General features: G+C 36.2%; 1 protein-coding gene across 1 annotated transcript in view; it reads right to left on the reverse strand.

The window, feature by feature from the left end:
• The window catches only part of DNAJC1 (DnaJ heat shock protein family (Hsp40) member C1), a 452461-nt gene that overhangs the window by 43796 nt on the left and 385891 nt on the right, over nt 1-22774 (reverse strand). The window contains exon 7 of the mRNA XM_007936407.2: nt 17238-17357. Coding sequence (XP_007934598.1) covers nt 17238-17357 — 120 coding nt within the window. The remainder of the gene's footprint in view (nt 1-17237; nt 17358-22774) is intronic.

The following is a 22774-nucleotide window of genomic DNA, read 5'->3' on the forward strand; positions in this document are numbered from 1 at the left end:
GCAATCTATTTCTGTAGTGATACTGCCTTGGAAACCCAAGGAGGGGTCGCTATGAGTCAGGTCCGACTCGACGGCACGTAACAACAACAATGTTCATTAGTAATTACCAGGGGTAGGAGAGCGGGGAGAAGGAGAAGTAGTCCCTATGTAGTAGTCACTTTTTGTTAATAGTAATGGAAGAAGTGGCACCAAATTTGGGTGAGGTTTGCACAGCTTGACTAATGTAATTGATGTCAATAAACTATATATAGGGAAAAGGAATGGATGAGCAAATGCTAGATTGTACATGGATTTACAACAACTACAGTTAAAAAGAGGGGGAGGGCTACAGATGCTGATACTAATTAGATACAACTAATCACTTCAAGGGATGACTTCTTTTAGTTTAGGGGCTTAGAGCCATGGTCTGGTGGGGCAATCCAGTCAACTGGCATAATATAGTTCTTAAAGTTTATGTTCTACCTCCCAGTATGGTGAATAGTGTCTGGGGTCTTAAAAGTTTATAAGTGGCCATCTAAGATACAACTATTGGTCTTTATTTGAAATGAACAAAAAAAGGAAACCCAAGAATCAGAGAAGGAACTGGACTACAGAACTAATTGTTTCCATGAGCCACTACCTATTTCACTCTGAGACCAGAAAAACTAGATGGTGCCTGGCTACCAGTACTGAAAATTCAGATCAGGCACACAATGGATAAATCCTGGTAAAATGGAAATAAATGTAGAAGAGTACCTCAAATTCTTAAAGAATACAAATTTATTGGGCTCACTGAGGCTGGAGGAGTCTCTGAGACTAAGACCCTGAGTTGTTCTTCAAATTTGAATTGAAACTATCCACTAATGTCACCTTGAAACTAAGTAACAATTTAGCTCAAAGAATAAAGACAGTCACTCTTCACTATTACATATACATACACACATACATACATATATATACATATACATACATACTGTTGTTGTTATGTGCCGTTGAGTTGGACACGACTCATAGCAACCCCTCCTTGGGTTTCTGAGACAGTATCACTACATAAGTAGATTGCCCAACCTTCCTTCCGAGGAGCGGCTGGTGGGTTTGAACCACCAGCCTTCTGGTTAGCAGTTAAATGCCTTAAGCACTATGCTACCAGAGCTCATATGTGTATGTATATATATATGTTGTTGTTGTGTGCCATCGAGTTGGTCCTGACTCATAACGACCCCTCCTTGGGTTTCCGAGGCAGTGTCACTACAGAAGTAGATTGCCCAACCTTCCTTCCGAGGAGTGGCTGGTGGGTTTGAACCACCAGCCTTCTGGTTAGCAGTTAAGTGCCTTAGCCACTATGTTACCAGAGCTTCTGTGTATGTATATATATATATATATATATATATATAAAATAATTATCTATATAAGACCAGAGGATCAACAGCTATTTTAAAGCACATATTAGAAGGCTGAGGAGCAGAGAGTTAAGTAAATGGAAATGAAACAGCTAGAACAGAAATAACAAGAATGATGATACAGTGGGAAGGTGAATAGGACTACACCAAGAAATATATACAGGTTTGACAAAGGATGTCTCTACCTACATACTTATAGAATATAGTACAGCATACAGGAGGAAAAGTTATGAAAACTTTTAGCCATAATCAAATACCCTGAGGGAAGGAGTCACTGGGCATGGGGCTCAGGAGCATAGTCTCAAGGGGCACTAAGGTCACTTGGCATGACATAATCCACAAAGACAATGTTCTACATCCTACTTTGTAGTGACTGGGGCTTTAAAAGCTTTTAAGTGGCCATGTAAGGTACAACTATTGGTCTCTCCCTGTCTGAAGTAAAGAAGAGTAAAGAAACTCTAAGATGCAAGGAAACAATCCAAAGGACTAACGGACTATGTGAACCCTAGCCACCATGACCCTGAGACCAGAAGAACTAAATGGTGTCTGATTATCACTGGTGATTGCTGTGAAAGGGATTACAATAGGAGGTCCCAGATAAGAGTGAGAGAAAAATGTGGAACAAAATGCAAAATCATAAAAAAAAAAAAAAAAGATCAAGCTTATTGGTCTAATCAACACTGGTGGAACCCCCAAGACCCTTTAGACACCCTTCAAAGCAGGAACTGAACTTAATCCCCGTGGCTCAACTTTAAGCCAAGTGACAGACAGGACTATAAGATGAACAATAGTACCAGGAACATATGCATTCATTAGAATAATCAACCATGTGAAATCAAGAGCAGCATTTGCCCAGGGATAAAGCTCAGAAGGCAGGAAGGATAGGAACGAATAACCAAGGGAATTGGTAAACACAGGAAGGAAGTGAGAAGAGTGCTGTTACACTGTGGGGATTGCAATCAGTGTCACGAATCAAAGTGTGTATGAATTGATGAATGGGAAACCAATTTGCTCCGTAAACTTTCACCCAAATCACATTAAAAAAAAAAAAAAGAAGAAGAATGTTGATAAAATGTCAATAATATAACCAATATTCTGATCATTATGTCTATAAACTGTGGAATGGAATGGATTTCACTATGTATAATGCCACCAAAAAAATTAAATATTAAAAACAAATAGAGCCTAGATTCTTCAAAAAGTTAGTATCATGGAAAAGGGAGGCTTTTTTTTTTTAATAATTAAAACAGTAATGAAGCCTAATAACCAAATACAACAATTCTTGAACTTTGACTGGATCCTGGTTTGAAAAACAAAATGGCTATAAAGACATTTTGGGAACAACTGGGAAAATGGAATACTGACTGAACATTAGATGATTTTATGAAATTTTTTATTTCCTTAGATATGACACTGGCATTGTGATTATGTAATAAGAATGTCTTTATTCTCCAGAGATAGATGCTAAGGTATCTAGAGCTATAATGTAGAGATGTCTTCAGTATACCTTCAGATCATTCACCAAAAATACGATGATAGGAAAGTAGGTAAAATTAATGTTTAATTTAGGTTGAAGGCATACAGGTAAATTTATAACTGTATTTCTTTCAAGTTTTCCATTTTTATATATTTGAAAAATCTTTAGATAAAAAGTTGCAGACAGTTCAAATTCTAATTTGTATTCTCAATGAGAAAAAAAAAAAAAGCATAGTCCTTTTCATCAGAAAGGAACAAGCCACTATCAGGAAAAAAACTTAAATGGAAAATATGATTATATTGTATATATGTATCAATAAGCTGTTATATTTATGGCCAGTTTTTTTTTTTTTTTTTTGAGTAAGATATCAAGACAATTCAATGCGGGAACATCTGTCTACAAATGTTGCTAGGAAAAGTGGGATATACATAAACAACAGAACTTGACCTGTACCTCACATCAAACACAAAAATCAACTCAAAATGGATCACAGGCCAGTTTTTTTTTTTTTTTTTGAGTAAGATATCAAGACAATTCAATGCGGGAACATCTGTCTACAAATGTTGCTAGGAAAAGTGGGATATACATAAACAACAGAACTTGACCTGTACCTCACATCAAACACAAAAATCAACTCAAAATGGATCACAGACCTTAGTTCTAATCTATACTCACTGCCTTTGAGTCAATTTAGACTCGTATCGACTCCCATTGGGTTTCCAAGGCTGTAAATCTTTATGGAGACAGACTGCCTTACCTTTCTCCTGTGGAGCAGCTGCTCAGTTTGAACTACCGACTCTCTGGTTAGTAGCAAAATGCCTTACCCACTATGCCACCAGAGCTCTTTAGCTTTATATTATAAAACTTTTAAAAGAAAACATAGGAGAAAATCCTTGTGACTTTGGGATACACAAATAGTTCTTAGCAATGACACTGAAAGGCATAATCCATCAGCAAGAAAAACTGATAAAATGGACTTCATGAAAAGTAGAATTTTAATGCTTCCTAGTGGGTCAGGTATTTGGCTGCTAAGCAGATGGTTGGTGGTTCAAACCAGCTGCTACATGGCAGGAAGATGAGGCAGTCTATCTCCATAAAGATTTACAGTCTTGGAAACCCAATGGGAGTCACTATGAGTCTGAACTGACTCAATGGCAGGGGTATAATTTTGAGCTAAGGTTTGTGATCCATTTTGAGTTGATTTTTTTGTGTTTGATGTGAAGTAAAGGTCAAGTTATTATTATTTTTTTTTTTTAAATTGTGATTTGGGTCAAAGTTTACAAAGCAAATTCACTTTCCACACAGAGTTCACATACACTTTGTCTCATGACCTTGACTATAATTTACCACAAATGCAACAGCTCCCCTCCTACTTCTTCCCCATAGTTACCTCTTCCCTGTGTCCTTCCCTCCATGCATTCCTGCCCCCTGAGCTATGTTCCTGTGCATATACAGCCCTTCCATTCTTCCATGATTTTTTTTCCAAGGAGTGTATCTACCTCGTGTAAATGTTCACCTCATATGCCTGACTTTTGTTTGGTTGGAAGCCACAGGTGTGGGTTCAATTCCAGACCTGAAGAGCAGCTAGGGGCCATAGTCTCCATGGTTCCACCAGGCTCTATCAGACCAGCAAACTCGGTTAATTTTTTTTTTTTTTCCCAAATGATTTAGAGTTTTGTTCCACACTGTTCTCCCTCTCTATACAAGATCTCCTACATAGATTCCCCCTCTGAGTGGTTGACAGCAGTAGCCAGGCACCATCTAGTTCTTCTGGTCTCATAATCATTTATAGATTACATGGTGTGCCAGTCACTTGGACTGTTTCCATGAATCTCTGGTCTTCTTCATTCTTCTCTGCTCTGGATGAGAGACTCATCGTTGCATCTAGATGGCAACTTGCAAGCTTTTAAGATCCCAGTCACTACTCGCTCAAGCAGGAGGTGGAACGATGTTTTGTGCAGTGTTATGCCAATTGATCTTGATGTTCCCTGTGACTACAGTCCCAAGCCCACAGGTTCAACGACTCATCCCCTCTGGGTAGCTTGCTGTGCCCAAGAAGTGACTACAACCTTGTCCCTTGTCAGCTCTACTATACACCTGGGAATTCTTACAGAATATATCAATATACTTGTAGAAACATTGTCTGCCAACCCTATACATGGTCTTCGGCACACTACCTACTGCACAGACATACCTAATAGTTGAGCCTGTCTACCCATCTATCCACTCGTTTATCCATGTTTGCCTTCACTGGCAACACAGTACTTATGTGCAAAAGGGTTCATTTTTGTTGTCTGTACTTCCCAAGTACCTCTCTATGTCTTCCTCTTCCTCAATGCCACCATGTTGTTCACTCACACATTGTACATTGCCCTTCTCTTCACCCAAATCAATACTTGTTTTTATCTCTACCTATCTAACAGTGTTCCCTCCCCTCCCCTCCCACCCCTGATAACCAACAAAGAAAATTTCCTTCCATGTATAAACCTTTCCTTGACTTCTTACAATAACAGACTAATACAATATTTGTCTTTCTGTGATTGACTTATTTCATGCAGCATAATGTCCTCCAAGTTCATCCATGTTATGCGGTGTTTTGCAGATTCTACATTATCTTTAGGGTTGCATAGTACTCCATTGTGTGTATGTACTGTAGTTTGGTTATCCATTATTCAGTTGATGGACACCTAGGTTGTTTCCATATTTTGGCTACTGTAAAGTGCTGCGATGAATATGGGTCTGCATATGTCTGTTCTTGTCCTGGCTCTTACTTCTTTAGGATATATACTTAGTAATGGAATGGCTGGGTAAAATGGTAATTCTAATTCCACTAGTTCTGTTTTTTGTTTATAAAAAATCAACTCAAAATGGACTGTTGGCGTAGTGCCTAAGGCATCTGACTGCTAACCAAAAGGTTGGTGGTTCAAACCCACCAGTCACTCTGCAGAAGGAAGACTGGACAATCTACTTCTATAAAGATTTACTGCCTCCAAAACCCAAAGGAAGTTGCTATGAGTTGGAAGGGACTTGATGGCAGTGAGTTTTTCTTTTCTTTTTTTTCTTAAGACATCATTAAGAAAATGAGTAGATAAGCCACAGCCTGGGAGATTATATTTGCAAATCACGTATCTGATAAATGACTTGAATCCTTAATATATTTACAAAAACTCTTACAACGTAATAATTAGAAGAAAAACAACCAAATTAAAATATGGACAAATGATATTAACAGATATTTCACCAAATAAGGCATTACCCCATTGCTATTAAGTTGCTTCTGACTCATAGTGACCCTATAGGACAGGGCAGAACTGCCCTATAGGGTTTCTAAGGCTGTAAATCTTTACAGAAGCAGACTGCCCCAATCTCTCCCGCAGAGCAGCTGGTGGGTATAGCAATGGCTAACCAGCACATAAATAAATATTCAATATATATTCAGTACCATTAGTTATTGGTGCAAATTTGCTACTACTAAGAGAGAAGGAGGGAGCTCTGGTAGCATAGTGGCTAAGACACTTGCCTGCTAACCAGACGTCTGGCGGTTCAAACCCACCAGCCACTCCTCGGAAGGAAGGTTGGGCAATCCTACTTCCGTAGTGATAACTGCCTTGGAAACCCAAGGAGGGGTCGCTATGAGTCGGGGCCGACTCGACGGCACATAACAACAACAACAACAAGAGAGAAGGAGCCCTGGTGGCACAGTGGTTAAGCACTCGGCTGCAAACTGAAGTCAAAAGTTTGAACCCATCAGCAGCTCTATGGAATAAAGATGTGGCAATCTGCTTCTGCAAAAATTACAGCCTTGCAAACCCTAAGGGACAGTTGTACTCTGCCCTTTAGGATCACTATTAGTTGGAATCAATTTTAAGGCTTTTTTTTTTTTTAATTTTTTTTTAGATGAGCTACAACAGTACTTCAATTAAAATGGTTATAATTAAAAAGATAATCAAGAATTGGTGAGGTTATGGAGAAATGGGAACCCTCATGTATTGTTAGTAAGAATGTAAATAGTACAGTATTTTGATAAACAATTTGGCAACATTTTTTAAAATGCATTTTATTGAAATATAAACTATGTACAGTGAAATGCACAAAACTAAAGTGACATGGGTCAACGCAATTTTGTTTTTTTTTTTTTGCAGTGTTTCTTCCCCTCCCCTTCCACCCCTGGCAAACAACAAAGAAAGTTTCCCTCCATATATAAACCTTTCCTTGACTCTCCACAACAATGAATTAATATTTTATTTGCCCTTCTGTGATTGACTTATTTCACTCAGCATAATGTCCTCCAAGATTATCCACATAATGCAGTGTTTTGCAGACTTTACATTATTCTCTAGTGCTGCATAGCATTCTACTGTGTGTATGTACCATAGTTTGTCATTCCTTCTTCCTCTGATGGGCATGTAGGTTGTTTCCATCTTTTTGCAATTGTGAAAAATCCTGTGATGAACATAAGTATTTATGTTTTTGTTCCTGTCCTGGCTCTCACCTCTCTAGGATATATCCTACTAATGGGATTGCTGGGTCAAATGGTATCTCCAATTCCAGCTTTCTGAGGAATTGCCATATTGCTTTCCAGTGTTTCTATCACTTCACAGTCCCAACAGCAGTGTATTAAGTGTTCCAATCTCTCCACATCCCCACCAGCATTAGTTATTTTCTGTCTCGTTGAACCTTGCCATCAGTGCTGGGGTGAGATGATATCTCATTGTTGTTTTGATTTGCATCTCTCGGATGGCCAATGATTGTGAGTGTCTCTTCATATATTAGCTAGCCACCTGAATATCCTCCTTGGTAAAGTGTCTATTCATGTCTTCTACCCATTTTTCAACTGGATTGCTAATCTCTTTGCTGCTGAGGTGCTGAAGTTTTCTATAAATCTTAGAGATAAATCCCATGTCAGATATGTAATTATCGGCAAATATATATTTGTTGCTGTCATTTTTGTTATGTGCTTTTTCGTGGTGTCAATTTCCTTGTTCCATATAATTTTCTATGCTGAGCTCGTTTTGTTTATGAATTGTGTTATCACTTCCTTCATTGCTGTTGTTTTAGTATTTGTTAAATATTTGCGCTGGTCCTCTTTTCTTTTCTATTTTGATGTGAAGGTTTATCAATTTTCTTTGAGGTTACCCTGTGATTTCTTCCCAAGTTTACAACAGTCCGTTCTATCTTGTAGTTGTCTTGACTTCCCTACCATCTAGAAGTTCTGTAATGACACGGTTTTTTCCCCTCTTTTTGGTTTGTAGTTGTCCTCATTTGTCAATTGATGTCTCTGGTTCCCTGTTTACAATTTTGTAGGCTTATTTACTTTGGATACTTCCAGAGCTGAGTTGATTACTGGGTTATATCATCATGTGCGTTAACGGTCAGTTGTTGTTGGCTGTTGTTGCTTCTCTGTCCAAAGGGCTCCCTTTAGTATCTCTTTTAAGGTTTGTCTGGTTTTAACAAATTCTCTTATTTTCTGCTTATCTGGAAATCTCCTAATTTCACCATCATATTTAGGGGACAATCTTGCTGGGTACATAATTCTTGGTTGGAAATTTTTCTCTTTCAGAGTTTTATATATACCATCTCACTGTCTTCTCACCTGCATGGTTTCTGCTGAGAAATCTGAGCTTAGTCTTATTGCCCCTTGTAGATAAATTCATTTTTCCCATGCTGCTGTCATGATTCTTTCTTCATCTTTGGTTTTGGTGAGTTTGATGATATGTCTTGGTGATTTTCTTTTGGGATCTATACCGTTTGGGGTTCGTTGGACTTCTTGAATGGGTATATTCTCATCTTTCATCATATCAGGAAAATTCTCTTCCAATCTTCGACAATTTTCTTTGTGGCTTTATTTGTCTCTTCCTGTTCTGGAATTCTGGAATTCCAATTACACATAGGTTATTCCTTTTGATAGTATCCCACATGAACCTTCTTTATTTTGTCTCGATCTTTTTTCTGATTGATCCCTTTCCAAAGAAGTGTTCAGGTATTTGCCTTCAATCTCTCCAATTCTGTCTTCCATTGATTCAATTCTACTCCTTTGCCTATTCAATGTCTTATCTATTTCTGAAAATTTAGCATTAATCTTCTGGATTTCTATGTGTAGATTTTGTATCATTTCTAATTTTTCATTGATTCTGTCATTTTGTTCTTATATTATCTTTTGAAATTGTTCTAGTGTTTTCTCTGTGTTTTCCTTGATGTGTCTCTCAATTTGTTGAAGATACCTAAATATAATTCTCTTGAATTCCTTATCAGGGAGTTCCAATGCTGCATCTTCTCAGGGATGTGTTTTGGGTCTGTATCCTGGTCCCTTGTTTCTCCTGCTTTATCTTGCTTCTTTGTGTGGACTGTGATGCTCTGTTGTCTCCAAGGCATTGTGACATTTTTGGTTTATATTTAATATGGGAGCTCTGGTAGCATAGTGGCTAAGACACTTGCCTGCTAACCAGACGGCTGGCGGTTCAAACCCACCAGCCACTCCTCGGAAGGAAGGTTGGGCAATCCTACTTCCGTAGTGATACTGCCTCGGAAACCCAAGGAGGGGTCGCTATGAGTCGGGGCCGACTCGACGGCACATAACAACAACAACAACAATTTAATATGGTATGTTGGAGTGACTTGTCCATGATTTTCGTTCTGTTTTGTATGTTATCTACACAGGTACGGTACTGTGCTGTGCTCCTCTACTCACTAATTGACAGCACTTATACACTCACCACCTGTCTCCTTTCCTGTTGTCAGCCTCTTGTATGTCCCTGCTGACCTTGGTAAACAGAGCCTATTCCTAGGTTCTGTTTTTGTTCAGGTTTTCCAGTAGTTGGTACCTAATCCACTTCTGTATAGTTCCTTTCAAAGCTCAGCTCAGGGCTCGAGGATTATCTTCTCTATCTCTATCAATTGGTTTCTCTTTTCTTTGTTGAAGAGGGTCTGTGTCGCTTGTCTGCCTATTCCTCCATCTTACTGGTAGTCAATTTGGCAACTTTCTTAAAAAGTTAATCATACACTTAAACATACAAGCTAGCAATTCCACTGTTTTTTCAGGAGTCTACCCAAAAGAAATGAAAGCATGTGTTCATACAAGGACTTGTATGTGAATGTTCATGGCAGCATTATTCATAATAGCCAGAAAGTGGTAATAATCCAAATGATAACAACTGGATAATTGATAAACAAAACACAGCACTTCATTACAATTTAAAAAAAAAAAGCCTTAGAATCAATTCCAACTGCTAGTGACCCTAAAGGGCAGAGTACAACTGTCCCTTAGGGTTTTCCAAGGCTGTAATTCAACAATGTATAGAAATGAACTATTGATACATGGTGCAATATGGATGAACTTCAAACATCTCTTGCTAAGTGAAAGAGGCCAAATGTAAAATACCTATGTTTTGTATATGTTGTGCACCTAATACTACTATTTGCAAAACTTTTTCTTTACCTCAAACAGAAATTCTGTACCTGTTTAGTTAAAAAAAAACCTTAACTCTTCCTTCTTCTTCACCCCTGGTAACCTCTAATCTACTATCTGTCTTTATAAGTTTGCCAATTCTAGATATTTTATAGAAGTGCTATCGCACAATATTTGTCTTTTGTGTCTGACATTTCACTTAGCATGTTTTCAAGGTCATCCATGCAATGCCATGTATTAGAACTTTACTCCTTTTTATGGATGATTAATATTCCATTGTATGACTATACCACATTGTGTTTGTCCTTTCATCTGTTGATGACTACTTGGGCTGTTTCTACCTTTTGCCTACTATGAATAATGCCACTATTAACACTTGTGTAGAAGTATCCGTTTGAGTCACCACTTTCAATTCTTATAGGTGCATACCTAGGAGTGGAATTGCTGGATCATATGCTAAGTCTATGTTTAACTTTTTGAGGAATCATCAAACTGTTGTCCACAGCAGCTGTAACATTTTACATTCCCACCAGCAATTTCTCCACATTCTCACCAATACTTGTTATTTTTCCTTTTTTTACTTGTGATTACAGCCATCCTTGTGGATGTATAGCATATCATTGTGTTTTTCTTTTTTTAATATTTTATTGTGTTTGTGGAGAAAATTTATATAGCAAATTAAGTTCTCATTTACAATTTTTATACATCTTATTTAGTGACATTGTTACACTTTTCACAATGTATCAGCATTCTCATTATTTCCATTCTGGTTTTCTATTTCCATTAATCTAGCTTCCTTACCCACCTTCTTACCCTTACCTTCTCATCTTTGGTTCCGATAAATACTGACTTTTAGGTCTCATTTAGGAGTCCTGATGGTGTAGTAGGTAAAGCACTTGGCTGTTGACCGAAAGGTCACAAGTTTAAACAGAAATGCTATGAGGCAGTTCTACTCTGTACTACTGGATCAAAGTCAGTATTATTTAATAGAGCATAGAACTCACTAGTGATATTATTTATGAGCCACTCTGTCTTTTGGCTAATAGGTGACCACTGGGAGTGTTTGAATTCTAATTTTAAAGGGTATCCCCGGGTGTTTGTCTCAGGGGTTCCTCTAGTCTCTGCAAGTCCAGTTAAGTTTGGCCTTTTTAGGAATCTGAGTTATGTTCTACATCTTTCTCCCATTTTATCTGGGATCATCTATTGTCTTCCTGGTTGGAACCATCAGAAGTGGTAGCCAGACACCATCTAGTTTTTTTGTCTGTGGTTTAAATTTGCATTTCCCTGATGACTAATGATGTGGAACATCTTTTCATGTGCTCTTTGGCCATTTCTATATCTTCCTTGGAGAAACATCCATTCAGTTTCTCTGTCCATTTTTTAATTAGGCTATTGGTCTTTTTTGTTGTTGAGTTGCATGAGTTTGTTTTATGTTCTGGATATTAAATCCTCATCAGATATAGGATGTGCAGAAATTTTCTTCCATTCTGTAGGTTTCTTTGTGATTTATGCAATGTTTCATGAATTCTATTCTCGTATAGTAAATATATAGTATATGATTATGTCCTGTTTGTGATTTTGCTCAATATTGAGTTAGAAATTTCAGTATCGACTGGAAATATACAAACCTCTGGACTAGAAATTGTATAATATATAGCAAAATTCCAACTAGGCCAATGGCTACATTAAGCAATTAATTATATATTTTTATCTGATGGACATCAAAGGTCCTACTATCTCAAAACAACTCTCTGCTTCCTTTTTCCTTCAAATAGATAATCCAGTTGCCTGAAATTCTTACATTAATCATTCATTTCCTTGGGATAAGAACTTTGAAAGCTCTTATTAAAATACAAGCATGTATGTATATGATGTATGTCATTTGGTAACACATTAAATTATTATAATCTATTAATATCATATTGAAAATTGGTTATTAGATTAGCTAGTGACTCATTTAGTAAGGAAAAATGGGATAAAGGACCCATTCACTTCAAAATTTTAAACATCCTTAAAAGTTGTGAGGGAAAGATAGAGTAAGGGAGGAAGGGAAGGAGAGAAATGTGAGATTAGGTTTAAATAAGAGAATTACTATTAAAAAAATTTTTGTCATCTTTACATTCTTGCACAGAGCTAGTGTGACTTTAAAAGTAAGATCAATAATATAGTTGCCAAAAAGAAATACTACATTGGGGTCTTAGAAGCTTGCAAGTGGCCATCTAACATGCAACCACTGGCTTCTCCCTGTCTGGAGCAAGGAAAAGTGAAGACTCAAGGAAACAATATTAGTCCATAGGACTAATGGATCATGCAAACTACAGCCTCCACTAGCCTGAGATCAGAAGAAGTAGATGTTGCCCTGCTCTGATAGGGATCACAATAGAAGGTCCTGGACAGAGTGGGAGAAAAACAAAAAACAAAATTCACAATCGTAAAAAAGACCAGACTTACTGGTCTGATAGAGAGTGGCAGAACCTGATACTATGGCCCTTAGATATCCTTCAAGCCTCAAACTAAACCCACCCCTAGGGATTAACTTTCAGCCAAACAATGGACAGTCCTAAAGTGAACAAACAACACCTATGAGGAACATTCTCCTCAGAACAATCAACTGTAAGAGACCAAAAGGGCAGCACTTGCTCAAAAACAAAGTTCAGAGGTAGGAAGGGGTAGGAAAGAAGGACAAACAGAAACAGGGAACCCGGTGAGGAAGTGGGAAGAGTACTGTTACACTGAGGGAATCACAATTAATGTCACAAAACAAAATGTGTATATATTGTTGAATGGGAAACTAATTTCACCCAAACCACAATAAAATGTCTGTAAATAAACTGTTGCTGTTACATGCTGTTGAGTCAGCTCCGACTCATAGACACCCTATGTACAACAGAACGAAACACTGCCCAGTCCTGCACCATCCTCGGAATCTTTGCTTTGCTTGAGCCCATCGTTGCAGCCACTGTGTCAATCCACCTCTGTGAGGGACTTCACATTCTTCGCTGACCCTCTCCTTTACCAAATATGATATCCTTCTCCAGGGAATAACCAATGTAGGTGAGATGAAGTCTGGCCATTCTCAGTTCCAAGGAGCATTCCAGCTGTACTTCTTTCAGGACAGATTTGTTTGTTCTTCTGGCAGTCCATGGTATTTTCAGTATTCTTCACCAACATCGTAATTCAAAGGCATCAACTCTTTGTCAATGATAAATCATAAAACTTATTTTCAACTGAACAATCCACTTAATCGATTATTTTTGAAACATATCATAACAACAGTATAGAAATTTCTCCCCAGTTGATAGCTTCTCTATTCTCTCTTTAGTTCTAGCCATGTAAAATAAAACTAGGAATTTTATTATTTTCTCTCTTCCTCTTTTCTCATCTGCAAGGACTTTTATCTAACTACACATCTCACTGGGGCACTAAGCTAATTATAAAAGTCTGCTTAAATCTATCCACCTGTCTTTTGTTTTGCTGCCTACCTGGGCCTTTTTCAAGCAGGCAGAAAATCTCCAATCAGTCTGCTATCACAACCAGAATGCAAGAGATTAGTGGTCACAGAGAAAAGCAGAATCAGTTTACATCTTTTCAGGCAAGATAATGACATTACTTCACAAGCAAGAAATCTGAGTGTTCCCTGACCTTAATGTAGAAAACCTGAAGCTAATAATCACATTAAAGTTGGTTTTACATGCCAGACAGTTTTTGTTTCCTCTGTTGTTTTCATAATTTGAGTGTCCTTTGTGGTTACCAAAATTATTTGCTGAAAAGCATACAGTGACACTGAAAACATTTAATCTGTAATAAAGTAGGTCATACAGTTTAGGTATATCTTAGTTAAAATATATTTTCTTGGATTTTTTAAAAAAGGTAACAGTGCTTGTATCTACCCAGATTAGAATTCAGCAATCTGTGTTAATTATGACAGTTAACACACTTAAAACTCCTTTCTTAACTGCAGAATAAAATAGACTTTTCACTAAAATCTGCCAACCCAAATAAAGAATTTGTAGATCCCACCACTGGTACCCTCCTACCCTTCTCAAAAAAAGGTCAATTGTTTCCCTAAGGAAAGACAAGTAAGCCTGCAGCTAAATTCAGTAAGGAAAACAGGTCAAAGAACAGATGTGCAAAGACAGGATAAGTGGCACAGGTGACATGGCCAGTATGCAGAGGTTCTGATTATAGCAAACTGACTTTCTTTTTCAAAATCAAGTACTTAATGACAACAAATCTAATTAACACCATCAATCAATAAGTAATATAAGTGATCTTTTAAAGTGCGGTTAACTTTTACTTACTACATGAACTGTACTAGTTGAACCCCTTTCAGCTGCTTCATTGTGACTCACAAGTCATCCCTGTGTCTTTACTAAAACATAAATTATCTGTCTTCAGACACCTGTTCTCTTTTAGAGAGTAATCTGAAGGTTTTTTTTTGTGTGTGTGCGCGCAAGTATAGTTACCAAATGAAATGTGTAATTCAGCTATGAAGATGATGCTCACAAAATGAAATTATATTGAGTCTATATAAATATAGCTGACAGAAGTAAAAGAATAAAAATTACAGTAACATTTTATGGTACCACAAAAGTTTACGTTTATCAAATGTTTATTTCCAAGGTACATTTGGTATTATGAAAATAGAACTAATACTTGGCAAGAAAACTCAAAACTTTCAAAAGTTATGTTTGCCACTTTAATAATAAAATAAAACGTATCTATTACAGACATAAGGAGCCCTGGTGGCACAGTGGTTAAAGTGCAACTCTCAACCCAAATTTTAGCAGTTTGAAACCACCAGCTGGACCACAGGTAAAAGATGTGGCAGTTTGCTTCCGTAAAGATTTACAACTTTGGAAACCCTATGGGACAGTTCTACTCCGTCCTTTAGGGCTGCCAGGAGTCGGAATCAACTAGATGGCAGTGGGTTTTGTTTTTTATTACAGATATGGAATCAGTCTCCCTTGGGTAATTCTACAGGGAAAAAAAGAAATGAAACTATGCTTTTGCCTGTACAAAGACTACTCTTATAAATTAGGTATAGATTTTTATCTATGATAGACAGCTACCCATCCCATGGATTTACTGGCTTTATTATGTATATTCTGTGCAGTTCTTAAACTTTTATCTCTCTACTCTTAAAAACACTGATAAAATTTAACCAGATTTTAATGACAACAAATTAATTAAAAATATCACTCTACTCCATTTCCTATCTACTTCTGGCCCCAGGAAAATATTAATAAAAAGTTAAAGGCGGTGCTATCTTCAATGGAGACAATAAATGAGTGAACTATTTTTTTAGGTAGTTCAAACACACCAGCTGTTCTGCAGGTAAGAAAAATGAAGCAGTTTGTTTCCATAAAGATTTATAGCCTTGGAAACCTTACGGGGCAGTAATACTCTGTCCTACAGAGTTGCTTTGAGTCAAAATCAACTTGATGGCAGTAGGTTTGGTTTTTGGTGGATTTACACTGACAGTAGCTGTGCAGTCAGAAGGTCATAGTACTTAAACTAAAACATCAATAACCACAGACTATCTTTAATTTGGTTAGATATTTACTGATAACGCACTAAACCAACCTCAGTCTCATGTTTACTGATAAGTCATTATTAATTAATCTTAAAACAAGATAATACAATGCATATCCCAGTAACATTCTTAGCTGAAGAAAAAGGTCCTTATGGTTCTTTTTTAATCATCCAAGATAACTGGTCTTTTCATGAAACAGAACAAAAATAATTTTTGTTATAAGCCACAATAACTATTTTTGCACATAATCAAATTTAATCAATAAAGCTAAAATAATGAAAAAATTTATAAAAATTCAAATAACATTCTTTTTTAAATGTAGTTTTAAAAAGACCTATATGGTAGTAGCAATAATTAATATGTACTCTAAAATTCCCAAAGCAGCTCCTACACACACACATCAAAGAAAGATAATTTGACAGCAATATTTTTTGTAAGTTTCCTTCTAAATAAAAAAGTGGAAGTTAACCATGGAAAAGAACTTTTAGCCTTTATGTAACAAGCTGCTCTTTTTTGTACCTGTCTTAATCATTTCGCAGGGTTTATCATCAATCATTATCAAACTAGGTGGTATCAAAAAAGACCCAAAGGTATACTAACAGAATTGAGGGGAATATTTGAATCTTCTTTTTCAACAACTCCTTCAAACTTTTAAATCTGTAGGATTTATTTAAATTTAATAAAGCATTTTTTTATTTAGTAAAGAATATTTGCTATTCTTTATGAACTATATCTTACTAATCATATTGATGAAAATAAAAATTTTCTCCAATTTCAATTAAAGAGTTGCTGATAATTTAGTACATGTTAGGCATTGTGCTATGTGTTTTTATAAGATTCTCTGCCCTAAGTTTCCTGAATAAAATTTGGCTCATCCACAAGTGATGAGCCAAAAACTTTCAAGTAAACACTTTGTCTTTTAAATGTTAGGTATGGTCATTCATCTCTCTATTTTTTTGTTTCTCCTGGTTCAAAAACGTGTTCAAAATGGATGGTAGGTATCAATCTTGAAATAAAAATTTGAACATTCCATTTGCAGTATAGGAATACTGCTCATTTAAAATGATCTGTATTTCAGTATTAAAAAGATCCAGTTGAAATGCAACTTCTCTAACTGATCAGTCTAAGAACTATTTTTCCACAGTTAAAGGGATCACTATAAACACAAAAACATTGTTTTTCTGTGATTAGGTTACAGTAGCCTACGTCTCTAAGCACTAGAATCCCTCACACACTGATCAGTTACAGCTGTTAATTGTGGACCAGGGGACTAGCTGACATCTGCTTCTTGCTTATTTCGTTAATGGTTCACTTCCAGGTCCTAAAAAGATTGTAGCCTTTCTCCAAAGATAATGTTGGACCCATCTATGCTGCCTTCTACAAAGTCTGCTTGTTCTGGTTTGTCACTCCTCCATACAATGCAAATCTGAGTGAACTCACATCTGTCACCGATCGACCCAACTCGTGGGCAATCTTTTCCCATCGACCTGGGGTCCCTCCTGGGAACTTAACCATACTTCTTGTCAGCTGGCTGAGGTCCTCTTCTGTCCATTCAGGTGCCTGCAAAACATTAAAAAAAAAAAAAGAAAAGAAAGAAAGATAATTGGGAAGGAAAGACATTTAACAAGCCCGTGAACCAAATCATTGGCAATATGGTTTCTGCAAAAGTCAACAATATTAAAATGCAATCTAGTAGTTTATGTAAAGTATGTGTTTCGTATTTAACATGAGAGCGCAAAGCTCTAGCAGTTTTTTCAATTTTCCTATCTATAAGAAATAAGAAAGCAGAAATGTTGCAAAATCAGGCTTCTGGAGACATTTTAAAAAAGACAATTCAGTTTTGCTTTAAAGTGAGGAACTATTCTCAAAACCTATGAAATATATTGTGTCACTGCAGCTCATAAATGCCTTATACAATAATGCTAATATAAGAGGTCTTTACAGTTTAAGAAAAAAAAATACATTTTAAAGAAAGCAGAAAACTTTACAGGTATAAATGAAAATGTGGGCAAATAAATGCACTGAATTAGAATCAGAACCAAGACAAAGATATATTTTTTTTCATGCACTCTATGTAAATAATACTCAATTTTAAAAACAATGTATTTTCAAGAAGTTTAACTTAGTAGCTCATGGTGAATGTTAGCATTTTATAAAACTTGGGAATAGAAATACAAATAGAAACCGCTGTGACCAAGACTTATACCATTAAGTCCATGCAAAATATTTTATTTTTGAGACAATGAAAATCTCCTATTTAGCTCTTATAAAGCTAAATAATGAAAGACCTTACAGATTACAAAACCTCAAAAGCAAAAATCTTAATAGGAAACATATTCTCTAATTTTACTCAGCACTGGTGAAAACCAAAAGAGAGCAATGCAAATAAAAACTATAATCAAATAACAAATGACCATGCTACAATTATTTTACACAACATTTTACCACTAAACTATCACTCACCAGAGGCAGTAACCACTCTGGTATAAAATAATACTTCAGGAGTCAGTAGAGAGATGAAGGAAGCCTACCTTATTTTCCTTTAATTAGAAAGAAAGGCAAAAGAAAGAAAAGAAAAGAAAGAAAGGAACCTTTGAGACAAATACCTTTTCTAATCACCATTTCCGATAATGAACAGGCATACATCAGGCAGTTTGCATTACAGAACCATCAGCACAGAACAACAGTCAGAGGTGAGTGACCCCAGGGACTATCTCCACAGCTACAGCAAAGCTTCTTCCTGACACTAATCCTCCCTGTCATTCTCCCACTGTGCTCTAACCACACTGACATCCGCCTGCCTCACTGCAAGCTTAACGGGGCCCTTCCTGACTTTTTACTGTCTCCCCCAATCAATGGTTCAAGCGTGCTCTTTTCACCATGTCCAAATGGCAGCTTCACTCATAATCAAAGTGCACTGCCCCTGTTAAAGGGCTTTCCGAAAGGCTCTCCCATTTGCATTCATTTGCAAAGCAAACTACTTTTATTCACTTTGTTCTGCTATCAAGAATGTTCCCTGAAGCAAATAAATTGGCATAAATACAACCTGCCACTTAAGAGTCAGTAAATAATAGCCAATAGTAGGGAGGATTTTATCAATCGTTCTACTTTGTATCCACTAAAAGCTGAAAGACTCAAACATATTCATCTGTATAGTCTATAGGATACATGCATAAATTCACATATAAAAAGAGCCTACATTGGGTATGGTCGGAATTTCTTTGATATTTAATGAATATCAGAAATCTAATTCTGCATGTCAGATGATTTAAAAATTTACACTGAGGTTTCTGTTTGTTTTAACTTTATTTAGGGGGAAAAGTATTTTTTTTTAATTCATAGTTTAAAGGAACAATGAAAAGATGTTAGTGACAGAAATGTAATTTGATTCTCAAGGAAATATTTTTATTGCTACAAGTTAAGCTTTAATACATATACCAATTGGTTTCAGAAATGCAAGAGTTAAGTTTTAAACAGAATTTAAATATAAGCTCGCAGTATAAAATCATACCATGAATAGCAAGAAGTTGAAACCGCATATACATTGTACTGAATTCATCAATACAGTATTCAAACCATATCATATTATCCATGCAATTTCACAGTAAATCAAATCATCTTATTTCTGCATTGATTATAACAAACATTTTTGGTGCAAACAAAATTGTCTAAAATGTCAAAAATATAAACATTATTTTACATACTAAACTAAAAATAATTTATATTTTAAATAAACTGGCTTTCTAAATATGCTGCATATATGAACAATGAGTATTAAAAATGAATCTGGTTTTAATTCCTTATTAATAATGAGAGTATAAAAGTATAGTGTTTCTTTTTTTTCTGGAAAGAAAACCATTTGACAAATCAAATATGTGGGCTGATAACCTGAAAAATCACCTATTGCTATGGCTAGCTTTCCTTTTACTTCATAATTACTTCATGGTCATGATTTTTATTATTAATATTAAAAAAACAAAACCTAGATCGACAATAACTAAAACCATAATCTGAAGTCTCTGAGAGAATCCTTTTAGCAAGTCATTATTCTCTCTCCTACAGCTGTAAGGCACTTTTCTGAATGCGTAATTCCTCAGCAATAGTTAGTTGTGTCTTTAGAAGCAACAGAGCCTACTGTGATCCAGCTCCTACAACAGCCATGAGGGTGGCCGTGGTGTGAATGTATTCTCCTTGTTCTAATCTGGAGCCAACTGTAGCTGTGAAAGTCAAATGAATGCATAAGCATACTGCTTTGCCACTTAAAACCATATGTGTCCAATATTACTGAAACACTGGGCCAAAAATTCATCTCTACAGTAAAGTAATGGAAGATACCACATGGTGTGGGGACAGCTGTTGTGACTACACAAGCATTCCGATTCTGCATCAGAAAAGCTCCGCTCTGGGAATAAATTTCCATACTGAATACAAAATAAAAAGTAAGCAGTTTTCAAGTTATTCAATGTATTAATGTAATAACTCCAAAATGTATCTACTAAAGTAAGAACTCATATAAAAATTTAAATAGTCCACCAAATATTGTCTTTTCAGATGGATTTGAATGTCATAAAACCACCTATGTTCCAGTTTTTGGTGCCTTGAAAAATCCGTAAACTTCTTGGGGAATAGGAGTAGAGGATGCAGGGCAAAGTACACTATATTTTAAAAGTAATCTATATGCACTTTCCCCTCCTTTTGCAACGTTAGACCATAAAATTTTATTACTAAGTAGCATGTAATTTATTTGGTATCGAAAACTTAAGTCCAAATTAAAGGAAAGTTTATCACTTATTTTTGTATTTTCATATTTTAAAATAAAAAAGCCCACACTTATTTAATAGAGAAAAATATAATAAAATTGTCTAATGATCATATTTCCCTTGAAATGCTCTGTTAATGACCATCATTTATATAATTATAAAAGTTAGTTTTGTATTCAACTATTTTTAATAGATATAGCTCGATCAGTTAAAATACTAGATATATATCTAATAATATAGATAGTAAGTATATCTAGTAACATAGGTACAGCCTAGGGAGTTTGTACTCATCTACTAAAGGTTGGCACTTCAAATGCACCCAGCAGCACTGCAGAAGAAAGGCCTGCTGCTCTGTTTCTGTAAAGATTACTGCCAATAAAAACCTAGAGACAGTTATACTCTGCAACACATGGTGTAGCAACTGACTTATCAGCAATGAGCTTTTGGGAGTTATATCTAATAATACTCTGTTACTCTCTAATTCGGGAGCTCTGGTAGCGTAGTGCCTAAGGTGCTTGACTGCTAACCAGAAGGCTGGAGGTTCAAACCCACCAGCCACTCCTCGGAAGGAAGACGGGGCAATCTACTTCTGTAGTGATACTGCCTCGGAAACCCAAGGAGGGGTCGCTATGAGTTGGGTCCGACTTGATGGCACATACAACAACAACAACAATTCTCTAATTCTATGTTCTGTATAGAATTTCTGTTTTAGAATGCGCATTTGGCTTTCAGCTATATGATTTTCCTTTCCAATTTAAAATTTGAAGAGTTAAGTGCCCTTGACAAATATGTATGTGGAAAAATGCTGTGTAAAACAGCAACAATTACAGCAAAATTTAAAACAAATCACCTCAAATATCTTTTCACTTTTAGGAAAAGAAATTCTTTTTTGAAGAAAATCCTGTAACTCATCGTAAACCATTATTCTAATGTATTTGATAATGTATCTGAATGTTGTGCCCAGAAAGGTCTCTCCATCTATGACTTAGTTACCTTGCTAAAGAAGAGGCCTTCTTTGGACCAATAATCATAAAGAGTGGTCTACGGACTGACACCAACATGCAAATGGTTTGTTACCATCTTTGACAAGATAATTATTTCCTTTTTGGAGGATGACCTTGAAAAATGGACTCAAAGATGTCTGATGCATTCCTTTCTAAATATCTCATGCCACTAAGTGTTTTGGTGATTTGTTATACAGCAACAGATAAGGAATACAGGAAGATTACTCCACGCACAGGGAACAACAAATTACGAAGAGTTTAAGGTAGGAGAATGTCTGATATATTTGAGGTACAGCAAAAAAGACCAGTGTGGCTGGAGCAAAGCAAGCAAAGGGGAGAGGAGAAGGAAATGAAACTAGAGAGATAAAGGCATTATGGAGCAAACCATATAAGATCTTACAGGCCATTGTAAAGGCTTTTGGTTCATTTACTTTGCATGACATAGAAAGGTATTTGAATTTCTTTTTCAGTGTATTTACTTTATTTGTTGAGGAGGGTTCATTTACAAAGGTATGGGTAGAGGAAGGCTACAACTGACAGTGTGGTAGTTGTACTAATAAGTACTAATAAGTAGCTTGTAGTTACTAAAACTTCTGAGATTCTTGAAGAATTGGCTTTCTTGCAAATAGACAAATGGCTCAAGATTACCATATCCAGACCATAATTGGGATTGGCATCAATTTCTAATTAAATTTGTGATAATCTACTACATTGGTCAAATGGTGAGTGATATAGGGTAAAATGGGGATGTCACAAGAATCTGCCAAGTCTTTAATAATAGGCATCAAGGGCATGAATAAAGTAAAAAGGTTACTAAAAAAATGGTAACAGAAAGAAAAGACCAAAGTGGATGTCAGAAGGGACTCTGAAACTTACTCTTCAGTGCAGAGTAGCTAAAGAAAGCAGAAAAAATGATAAAGTAAAAGGGCTGAACAGAAGATTTCAAAGGGCAGCTTGAGAAGACAAGGTAAAATATTATGATGAAATGTGCAAAGACCTGGGGTTGGCAAACAAAAGGGAAGAACATGATTGGTATTTCTCAAGCTAAAAGAACTGAAGAGAAAATTCTAAGGGCAAAAAAAATTAAATGAAGCAGGAAGCATCAAAAAGATGATGGAAGTTCCGGCAAGATGGCGGACTAGGCACAAGGACTGCAGAGACGCTCTTCAACAAAGAAAAGGGAAATCAATTAACACAGACACAGAAGATAATC

The sequence above is a fragment of the Orycteropus afer genome, unplaced genomic scaffold, assembly GCF_000298275.1.
Source record: "Orycteropus afer afer isolate SDZICR_OR568_19922 unplaced genomic scaffold, OryAfe1.0 scaffold00035, whole genome shotgun sequence".
NCBI lineage: Eukaryota > Metazoa > Chordata > Mammalia > Tubulidentata > Orycteropodidae > Orycteropus > Orycteropus afer.